General features: G+C 35.2%; 1 protein-coding gene across 4 annotated transcripts in view; it reads left to right on the top strand.

Annotated features, from left to right (window-relative positions):
• The window catches only part of CDC14B (cell division cycle 14B), a 44,932-nt gene that overhangs the window by 15,405 nt on the left and 17,918 nt on the right, over nt 1-11,609 (top strand). For all 4 annotated transcript variants that reach the window (XM_031061820.1, XM_031061819.1, XM_031061818.1 and 1 more), the window contains 5 exons: nt 6,817-6,893; nt 8,437-8,503; nt 9,904-9,966; nt 10,844-10,931; nt 11,256-11,486. In XM_031061820.1, coding sequence (XP_030917680.1) covers nt 6,817-6,893; nt 8,437-8,503; nt 9,904-9,966; nt 10,844-10,931; nt 11,256-11,486 — 526 coding nt within the window. The remainder of the gene's footprint in view (nt 1-6,816; nt 6,894-8,436; nt 8,504-9,903; nt 9,967-10,843; nt 10,932-11,255; nt 11,487-11,609) is intronic.

Here is an 11,609-nt window from a genome sequence, read left to right as displayed (position 1 = left end):
GGGGAGCTGTTTTCTTCACCTTTTAAAGACAAATCTTTTCCTTGAAAGCTATCTGCACTGTTCAGGCCTTACCACACTACCAAAGCAGCAGTGGTCTTCTGAGTTGATATCTACAGTGGCTTCTCTTGATTTTCACCAGGACTTGGCTGTGGGTGAGGAAAGTCTGCTTCTTCCATCATTGCTCCTTCTATATTACGAAAGAAAATGTACCCTCTGTGCCCTGTCCACCCAATTCCCAAGCTCCCCCCTCTCCCCTTGGCTACATTAACTTAGTAACAGTGTTTTTTTCCTCAGGCCTGGCACTAATTATGTACTTGGAGGGTGACCCTTCCAGGGTACCGCCCCATGAACTGCTGTAATTCAGGTCACCTTCTCCAGGACTCATCTCTGTACTTTGTCTATTTTCTCATCTTCTTTCTTCAGGGTAAGCAGCGTTTCCTTCATCTGTTCTAATCCATAGTATTGGTTTTTTGCCTTTTCAATTTGTTAGTATCCTTCCTAGTTGTGGGCCTAATGCTGGGTAGAAGCTGGAGGTTGAAGAACCAATTGGCACCCACTGCTGTGATGTTGAACTGTTCTGTTCTTAGTGTGACAGTTGCAGAATTATCTCTGGCTAAGCCTGAGATAAACCGTCTAGTGATCTGGATGGTGGTGAATGGATAACTGTGGCAGTGCTCAAATTTAGAGTGGGTAAACCATGTTTACCCTCAGCTATGTTTTGTGAGAGGAGCTTGATGAGCAAGTGGCAGAGACAAGATGGGCAAAGTACCGACCTTTCATTTAAGCAGAAGTTACCTGGAATCTTTGCTATCTCTGAGTTTGTGTCCCCTACAATGCTACCTTCTCTAAGTCGTATTTGGGAAATCGTGATTAATCTTCACAGCAGCAGCTTTTCCTGCTGTTGGTACTAGGTTCTATTCCAGTATGCTCCTACAAAACTGCTTGTCTCCATAGGAGAAGAAAGTTTGTTCTTTTGGAGGTGCCTCACTCTATAGCCTTAGGTTGCTTTCTTACCTGGCATAAATAGTGATGCACCCAATCCAATCAGTTCAAGGTTATTTATACTTTCTCTCTGCTGTTTAAAAGGTAATTGGAGGTTTCTTGCTTTTGTTTATGATGAACAAAGAGAGTTGCCAGAGACAGGCAGTGATTCACTCTCTGTCTCTTTTATCCACTTAATGACTGTGTTTCTGCTAGTGACGAAACTGTTGGCCACATACATTTCTTCACTACAACACAAATCCATACAGGAAGCTTTTTGTTCTAATAAACTTCTATTTTAATTTTGCAACATCTAACATTTTGTTCTAAGGGAATTGCTAGGAATTTAATCTACTAACTGAGTAGTATATCCAATTGAGGTTTTAATGAAATAAAATATTTAACACTTTAAAGTTATAAAAACTGTATGAGCTTGTGTTTGAGTCTGGTCACACACAGCAGTTACTTGCATTTGTTCAGAATGGGTTTAATTGTTTGCTGTTTACAGTAGTTCAGGCTGTCTTGGAAGAGTGACATTTTTGCAACAAAGTTGTATCACATAAAATTCACTTGTAAGCAGTTTAAAATTAATTATCTCATTATTTTCTGGCTTCTAAGTGAGCACGGTTGGTAAAATGTATGATTTAGGTAGCAGCCTTAAGCAGATTTTTCAGTTGAGTGTGAACAGGTGGATAAACATAATTGTATTGAGCACATCATAGATATGAATTTAAAGTGCTGTTTACAGACTTGAGTTGATATAGTTTCTAACAGTAAAGCTTATTTCAATAGCCTATTTAATTTTCCTGAAAAAGCAACAAGTTATGTCATAGATTATTATTACTAAACATACTTTGTCTTATATGCAGTATTATTATTTTACTTGGCAGTGCCATGTATTGAAGGTTAAGATGCCTTTTTTAACCAGAGACTCATTTCCCTTTCTACCAGGAATACTTTGCATCCTATTGTGAATATCATTCCAATGATTATAACTCCAATCTATGAAATGGTTGCTTGAAAAATAAGGCTGGGATGAAAACACTAATGAATCAGATGAAAACATGGCTTGCCAAAAGCTCTCATTCTCTGGTTGATATTAAATGCTCCTTAATAAAGACTGGGTCACCTAAAACTACAAACCCTTGTATTTCATTGAGTGAACTTGGAGGCAGCTCTTTGACCACACAGCGCTGTTAGCAGGAGGAGCGCTTGAGTGCACCTTTCACAGTGTTCGGTGCTTGGATGGTTCTTGACCATTCAAAGAGGTGCCTGTAGTTCCTTAATTAGAAACAGATGTCCTAAATGGAAAGGATTATTAGAGCATTGTTAGTAGTTCAACTGCTAATAGCAAATTCCTGGCTATATGTTGAAGTTCAGTAGGATAGTTTTTTGTATGCATAAAAAACCAAATTTCTAAATTGTCTGTATACAAATGATTGCAGATTGTGATGAAATTATATGTTTGACTTGAAAGATATCAATTCCTTGTAGTAACAATTTCCCTGAAAGGTACTTAAGTAGAAGATTTCTAAAATATTTTGAGGGTTTTTCTGTTTGTATTTGTGTGTGTATAGATATGTATGTATACTTCTATCTGCACTTGAATATGACTGTAGGAAAATTCTAAAGGCTGAACTTGTAGATGCATGCTGCATTGACTATGCTTTTTTGAAAGAAAGCCTTTTTTTTTTCTAATATTTCCCTAACTGCAGGAAAGAATCCTCTTGGGAAACAATTTTAAAATTCTAATAGTCTTTTCTTCATTTGTATATACACAGAAGGATAAAAATTATCCCAGAGAGTGAATGCTTCTGCTAAATAACCACTAATATCATTGCTTTAAATTTAGTTTAATATTTTTATCTTTTTAGTAGTCATTTTTGTTGGTTGCTTTATTTGCATTAACCTAAGAAAACAACTTTATTTGTGAAGGTTTTCATCATCTTAGAAAGCACAGCAGAAACATAAATTGTAATCAGCATCTGGACAAATTAGTTTCAGCTGTTGTATATTTTGATTTCTGGAGTTTGTCTTCTCTCATTTCCTCTCCTTCCCCCAGTACATACCTCATTAAGTTACAAATATATCTTTGTTTTATTATTCATCAGATCAGCATTTCCATTCTCTTCTTTTCTAAAACTTCAGTTTTCAGTTTTTCGAAAACTTTCAGTTTTCTAAAACTTCAGTTCTGCTTGATGCCTTAGAACATCCTTCTCTCTTTCAACACTTCTGTCTGCTACAGGTATTTGATCACTACTACTTTCTCTTTCCTGTTTATTTGCTTTCTTCAGTACTTTGTTCACTCGCATCATTCCAATGAAATTGTTCATCTTTAAGGCTTCCCTGGCCTCCTCCAGGTCAGAAACAGTATTATATTCAGTTTTATATAGATATAGATGTGTCAGAAATATTTTTTTAACTGAATCTTTCCTTAAATGCTAACTACTGCATTTTGGTTCACTTCATGGAGCAGAGTAGGAGCAATCCCAACAGATAATAGGCATTCAGTCTGCAGGAACAGACTAAACCCAGCTGTTAAGCTTAAAAGCTGCTGGAAGTATATAGTAAAGATGTCAGATCTGCAATGCTGGCTCTCTGTCTACTGATGGAATTCTTTTGGTGCAGACCATTTCCTAATGCAGATGTGTGGCCTCTGCTGCCTTGACATCTGTTGCTTCTCTGAGCTTTGCTACTTCAGTCTTACCTGTTACAATACATGCAATTTGGTTCACCCCAACCTAAAAGCAGGCCCCACCCATATTTAGCCTTCATCCAGCCTTGGTAACATCCAGGATTTCTAGCTGTGACAGAAACTGATTATGTGTCTACTTTGACTATCACAGCTTCTTGTGTTGTGTTACTGCCAAGATACTTTCCTTGTGAAGTAATTATCTGTTTACGGTCTTTCCCATTATGTGTGAGTGTCATTCTTCCCTTTTGAAGCACTTTATACCATTGCACTCATCCAGCTATTCTCATACTAACCTAATTTTTTTGCAAGCACTTTCAACTGAGTACACTATCTGACCATTTCATCAACTGCTGTCTCTGCAGCTGTTCATTTGTGTCTTTTGTGTATGTGGTAGTGTCATAGCTGCGTGTAGCAGGATTTCTCTTTGTTTCAGAATAAGTTTTCTTCTTCGGTAAATATGTTGTATTTTGCTTCAGTTGAACAATACAAGTTGTATTTTTGCTTTGCAAAATCAGATTGGGTTTTTTAAATGTCCTTGTATGGAGGAAGTGTTCTTATGTAGCTGTGTTAAGAAAAGTCCATACACATATGGATGGATGGATGTTGTTGTTATGCATGTATGTTATGTATGTTAAAAAGGTGTTTCCAGCAGTTTCACTGGTAATGTAATTTCAGAAGCAGGATCTGTGCTTGAGAACTAACATAATAGAACTAACTAACTTATTTTAATAGAACACAGTGAAATGAGAAAAAAATTCTCTCTTGCAGCTGTTACACTTGTAAACAAATGCTTCTGCATTATGTCTTGTTTCCTTTAAGAAGCTGGTAGCTCAGAAAGGCCAAGGATTTCTCTCATACCTCAGCTGAGCTTTTATACAAGCTTACAAAATCACATAGTATTAGTTGCATTTCTATTTGCCTGTGGTATGATTAGTACTCTGTATACTACACAGTAATAGCACTTAAGTCCAGTTGGACATTAGGAGGAATTTCTTCACAGGAAGAGTGAAAGATTGATTAAACATTGTAATAGGCTGCCCAGGGAGATGGTGGATGAGATGTTTAAGGGAAGACTGGATGTGGCACACAGTGGCACACAGTTAACATGGTTATGTTTGGGCAAAGGTTGGACTAGAATGATCTCAGAGATCTTTTCCAGCCTAATTGATTCTGTGATTCTTTAATCTGGTTTTTTCCAGATGACTCATTTCTGGCTACAAACCCTGTCTAATTACTATCTGTTTTTTAATTCCATTTCATGTCTTGGGTTTGTAAGTTTTTCAGGAACAGGACTCTCTTCCTGATAAACAAGTGCTTGATGGGTATGGTTGCTAACAATATGTGTTTGCTGTCCTGCAAGATGCAAATTAGGACTTTAGCAATGCACACAATTTGAAATTTCTTGGAAGATAACCTTTACATCCAAATCAGGCAATGAATGCCTGTAGAATAAAAAGTGAATTTTGCTGTCAGAGGCTAAGCTATTCAATGATACTTGGGGAGGCTTTTGAAGTATCTTTTCTATTTTGAGTGTATACTTGCAAATATAAATGCAGAAGTCGCTTATCTCTCCCCGGTGAAAGCACACACACACAAAACATGCAGTTCTCATTACTTAGCTATGTCTCAAGAAAGATTTATTTTTTTGTTTTCTTATGCCAGTTTCAAGGGAAGAATGCTCTGAAAATACTTAACACACTAATTGAATCAGGAAAATCAAAGGGGTCACCTGTTGGCCATGTCTGCTTTAGCTGTCTCTTTAGGTTATGTTTCAAGCTGGGTTTGTTTGTTGGGTTTTTTAGCAACATCTGTTCTAACTCTTGTTTTCTGTGTGTATGTGTGTGTGTGTGTGTGTGTGTGTGTGGAGAGAGGATGTTCAAGGTATGTTAAGCCATTTGTTCAAACTGGCTTTGTGGCAGCATCAAAGTAATTTGAAAGGCAATGCCAACATTTTAAAGAAAAAATATCCAGAGCAGCAGCAAGTAAAGACACCATGCCTTGATTTTTGGAAGATACTTAATTAATACTCATGAGGATTTTTACTTTCAAATATCTCTAAGGGAAAATGTCATCAGTATAAAAGAAATAAATAATTTTACTGAAAGTTAGTGGAAAAAACCACAATTTTCTGTAGAGTATTAAAGCAATTTCAAAGAAAAAGTATGAACTTGAAATTACTCAATATTGACCTGTTAATGACAGCTTGTTATTAACAGTTGTTACCTCCTGGCCATGCTGGGGATGGTGTTTAATGGTATTTAAAGAAGAGATATGCAAAAAAGAGGAGTTTTAGGTATTCTTTAAGGAGACCTTAGTGTTAAAGGCTATCCAAGAGGGATCAGACATGTTGTGATGGAAGACCATACGGATATTTCTCGTAAGTTGGTCCTTTGTGAATTCTTTTCTGAGTGTTTTTGACAGTAGAAAGTTCGATTCATTCTGTTCATAGTATTTTGCTTCTGAAGCTAGATTTCTCCTTTTTTTGTTGCTTTTTTTGTGTGTTTGGGGGTTTTTTTATTTGTTTGTTGTTGGGTTTTTTTTGTTTTTGTTTTTGTTTTTGTTTTTTGTTTTCTCTTAGTTTATGACATCTGGATTTAGTTACTGGATATTGCCCCAGCAGTGCAAAAGAGGAAGTACAGAATTTGGATTAATGCAAATGTTCTGTAGGAAGATCAAACATAAATAACTATTTTAGTCTTGTCTGCTGTGTGTATCCACAATTTGTGTACCAGATGATTCATAGCTTTACTGATATCTCTGCAGGTTTCTATGTTTTGATTTACATCTTAAAAGCTTAATTTAAACAAATTTTCACACTGGTGAAGCTGAGTCATAGTAGAAATGTAAGAATTCAGATGAACAGGAGCCTTTTCACTGTAGTCTATAGCTGAACAACTCCTGCACAAATCTACAAAGATTGTTTTGAAATATATATTTCTTTAGATTGACAAGATTTTTTATTGTTTATGTTAGTTTTATTGTTGCACACTTGCAAACATTTGTTCTTGATTCCACTCTTTTCCAGCACTTCTGCACTCTCTGATAATTAATTATGCCTTCTGTAGTAAACAAATTACTTGAAATTATTGAAGTCTGTCTTAAAATAATCTTTTTCCTTTTCTGTCTTTTTCCAAAAATAGATAATATACCTGAGAGAATCCCCAGAAGATGTGTACAGGCTTATATTGTCAGGAAGTGTTTCATATCTTCCTTTCAGGTAAATAACAAGTTGGTAGAACTTTCTGTACCTTGAAATTTTGGAGAAGAATGTAACATTTTTCAGTACTAATTTCTGCTGTGTTGGTTTTCTGGGGTTTTGTTTTGTTTTGTGTTTTGGGGTGGGGTTTTGTTTGTTTGAGGGGTTTTTTTGTTTGTTTTTTTGTGGATTGTTTTTGTGTGGTTGGTTTTTGGGTTGGATTTTTTTTTGGTGTTGAAGTTTTTACTTGGGACATACTTACTGTCCTAACTTTAGGTACTCAGTGAATCAGAGGTGTTACCAGCTGGTTCTGAAGTGTCCCAGCAGAAGGTGAAGGAGCCCCACTGTTTGTATCCACTCGTTGAGCTTTTTAATCTTCTTTATTGCTTCTCACTTGGCAGTCTGATTTTGTGCCAGTAGCTGATAGTTAAACATATCAAAATATCTGTCATTCACCACAGAGGGCTTGCAATACTTAATAGCATTCTTTATGCACAAGGCAGCGTTTTCAGATTGCTGCACATATTTGGCAAGTGGGAAGTTGTCATCAGTGTGTTCCAGGAGCCTTGTCTGTTGCCTGTGCCCTACTGTGCTACGCCTCCAAAACCTATCAGAGTGGTTGCAATTCCCTGTGAGGACTATGGCCCAAGAATGTGAGGCTGCTTCTGTCTGACTCTAGAAGGCTTTATCCATTTGTTCCTTCTCATCAGGTGGTCTAAGAGACGTGCTACTACAATGTCACATTTATGTGTCCATTCTTTGACTTGAGTAGCATTCTATTATTTCTGTCTCCTCCTAATTTCTGCCCTTTTTCACACTGATTCATAAGGAAGGAAAGGATAGAAAAAATTGCTAGAGACAGCTATCCAGGTTCTTCAAAATTCTTCTTCCTCTCAGCTGAAATTTGACATGAAATGTTTTCTACTTATTAGAAACATTAGCTGATAAGGACTGCATGGTCTCAAGGTGCTCTGCCAAGGCATAATGGTTCTCTGGTGTAGATTCAGTTTAATTTATTTATTTACTTCACTGTAGTATTCCTGTAGAATTCGTAATCTGTGGTGCTTATGGAATTTTAAAATGGTCACATACTAAGAGCATGCAATTCCTGGATCAACAGAATTAAAAAACTTGTCATTGAAAGGAGCTGTTTCAATGAAACTAGTTTCTCCTCTTGTATAAGCATTAACTATTTATGCTTCTTAAGGAAAATATTTTATTATATTTACTATAATTTATTGTATAATTACTATTACATTTATATATTTACCATATTTACTAAATATTTTATTATATTTACTAACAGTCCATGTCAGAAATTGAACATTTCAGCTTTACAAAAACTGTAGCTGGAGTAATCTTACTGTTGTATCAGTTAATATAACTTATTTTATGTTGTTATTCTTGTAAGATTCAATGGTAAATGAAGTAATCATTTGATATACTTATTTCAGTTTAATAATCATTACCTTGAAGTAATTTTAAAAGGTGTTTTAGAGAAGTATCTTCAATTGCTTTCACTTGGATTAAAGTACAATAATGTTTTGGTCATCATATCTTATAGGGATGCTTCCTTTGGTACTTGCAGTTTTCATCTAACGTTACTGGACTGTTTTCATGCAATAAACAAGGTCAGTAAATGAATATTTTTCACATTTCAAAAAAGTAGCTAAATGTTGCCCATCAGAAGAAGAAGGCTTAGGAAACTAGGATCCCGTTAAAGCTGTGAACTAGCAGATCTGCTGATTGTTGCCTAGTTTACTATGCATTATGCATTGTTACAAAATAGATTCAGCATTCTTAGAAGTCTACCAGTACTTTATATAATCAACAAGTGAAGATATTATAGAGGGTATTCTGAGTTTTACTTGTGTAATCTATTGGGACAGTAATTCACCTCTAATCCTAAGAGCTATGTGTAAGGTTTATTGTATGCCCCCTGGTGTTATGTATTAGGCTGAACATAGCCTTTGAAAGGGTTTTGAATGGGTTTGCTATATACTTCTGGCATTTGCAGCACATGCTAATGATTTCAGATTTTGCTTTAGTAATAGAAATAGAACAAATGTTAGGATGTAGGTGCTTCTTTTTTTAATTATAAAATTATGAAATCTACATTTTATAGCAATATAGCAGTGAAGTAATGCAGCATTAAAGGATAAGGGAATCAAAATGTATTCTTTTTAGTCTGTATGAATAGTGACATGGAATTCTGCAGCTCTCCACTGTACTATTGTCTTTTGTGTTATGCATATCTCTACCAAATAGTGATATTTTTACTGGTTAAGTCATCTTCTTGAAGATTGGTGATTTTTCAGCTTTTCTGGGTATTGTGAAATTGGTTATTTGTATGCCAAGACTGGTGCATTGATGTTCTTGCAGGTGAACAACAAGGAAAGCTGCAGAAGATTAGGCAGTAAAAAAGGAAATTGGAATGTAGTATTTTTAACATCTGGAGATATGAGATTTATCTATGTTTGTCTTCCTGTTTTAACAAGTGGATAAACTATTAGTTACCCAAATGTTTACATTTTTTATACAATGTTAAGTATTATGGTTGTGGCTAACTATGAGACATCATGGACTCACAGTAATATCTACTTAGGACTTTGTGACTGCAAGCAATTTGAAATCAGTGAAGATATTAGCAAATAGAATTTGTGCACAAAAAATATCTCCAGCCCTTGAATGTGGTCTTTAGAACCTACTCATAGCTTCAATAGATATTTTTTGCTGGTTATTTTTCTTTTTATTTTGTGCAGCTAGCAATAATGAAAAGACTAAATGCTTCAGTAATCTGGTGTTTTTGTATTGATTTCGTGAAAACAAAAAAAGTTGATTTACTCATCTAACTTCACTTATATTGAAATTTACAAACCTAGTTTGAAGCAAGACTGAGTTTTTCTGTATTCTTAAGTTTTGTGAAGAAAGAAGGAGAGTGTGTATTAAAGGACTTTATGTAACCAAAAAGAGTAATAAATTGTCCTCACTGAAGAAGCATCTTTGTTAAGAGCTGTGTTCTGAATTTTAGGCTTTGCAGTATGGTTTCCTGGATTTTAGTACGTTTGATGTAGATGAATATGAGCATTATGAAGTAAGTGTTCAGTATCAATATTTTGATTTGTTTGCTGTTACTAATGCTAAAGCAATTGCTTATAATTTCTGCTATTCTTTTGTAGTATTAAGTTCCATTTTTGTTTTGTTTCTTTAAGTTATGATAGTTAAATAAAGGTTCAGGTCAGAGAGAGAATAGTAAAATCCAGATTTAAGCATAATTATGTTCAAATATGGGGAAAAGCAGAAACCAAAATGGAAATAAATGGGAATCTCCATTATTAGTAAAACCCTGGATATTCTTGAGCAGTCTTGATGAAAAACTAGAGGGCATACAAGCCCAAGTCTAACTGAATGCTAGAGAACAATCAAAGTATGTATTTGAGGACGCATGGCAAAAATGTAATAACACTCTTTGAGGTAAAGAAGGAAACAGGGCTGGGAAACACCAAGTGCATAAAATTCACTTTGGATCATAGGAAATTATTGTCACAATGAAGGACTGCAACTCCTGATTGTGTCAGTCTCAGAAATGCAAAGCTGCCAGATATCTGTAAAGAGAAAATTAAATGGTCCTAGAGCTGAAAAAATCTTTATATAATTTGTGAACGGTGGTAAGACCAATTGGTAAGACCAATTTAGAATCCTATAGAAAACAAAAATTTGAAAGTTGCTCTTCATCTGAAGGGCATCAGTTGCATTGTTCTAAAACTCTGATTTAGAAAGACAGGGACACAGGGGAGAAATGTGAGGTTGAGAGCATCTGTCATCCTCATGATGCAAAAGAAAGCAGCCAACTAACACACTTTCCCTTGACAAAAATTATACATCAATTCTATCTAACATGTATTTTGAAACAATAAGGAAAAGCCTGAAAATACAGGGATAATGATAAACCAAGCATTTTCTCTTGACAGAGAGCAGAAAATGGAGATTTTAACTGGATAATACCAAACAAATTCATTGCCTTCAGTGGACCTCATTCAAGAAGTAAAATTGAAAATGGTATGCTTAAAAAAGGAGGTGGGGAACACAAGCCCACTACTTTCTAAGTTGATTGTTATCAGTAAGAACAAGCTTTAAAAATTGTTCCTCAAACAGTGTGTTTTTTCCTTGGCTCTTTTCCTTTTATAAGAACTCTGGCAGTAAAATTTTAATGCTTGGTTTAATTGTATCTACCTAGGTGATTGTATTAAAATCCCATTTACACTTAGTCTATTTCTTTATCTTGTCTCTGTTTTGGGAGTGTTTTCATATCTTTTTTTTTAATATTTTTTAATTTCTTCACTTTAAGCCTTACTCTTTTTTTTATCTTCTGTTCTCAAATAGGCTATCCCCACCATGCTCCAGAGGCTTATTTCCCATACTTCAAGCAAAAGAAGGTCACCACTATAATACGCCTCAACAAAAAACTGTATGATGCCAAACGATTTACAGATGCTGGATTTGAGCATTTTGATCTCTTCTTTGCTGATGGAAGCACACCTAGTGATACTATAGTTAAAACATTTCTAAATATTTGTGAAAATGCTGAAGGTGTAATAGCTGTTCATTGCAAAGGTATGATGCAAAAAACAGTTTATATCACTAGTGATGTTTATAATTACAGTTTCTGAGCTAGTTTGCAGTATAATTTTACTATATCTAGTTATTAACATCTGTGCCAAACTGCAGCTGTTCCAT

This window comes from Geospiza fortis, unplaced genomic scaffold (assembly GCF_000277835.1).
Source record: "Geospiza fortis unplaced genomic scaffold, GeoFor_1.0 scaffold325, whole genome shotgun sequence".
NCBI lineage: Eukaryota > Metazoa > Chordata > Aves > Passeriformes > Thraupidae > Geospiza > Geospiza fortis.
This window is presented reverse-complemented; position numbering and strand designations above follow the sequence as displayed.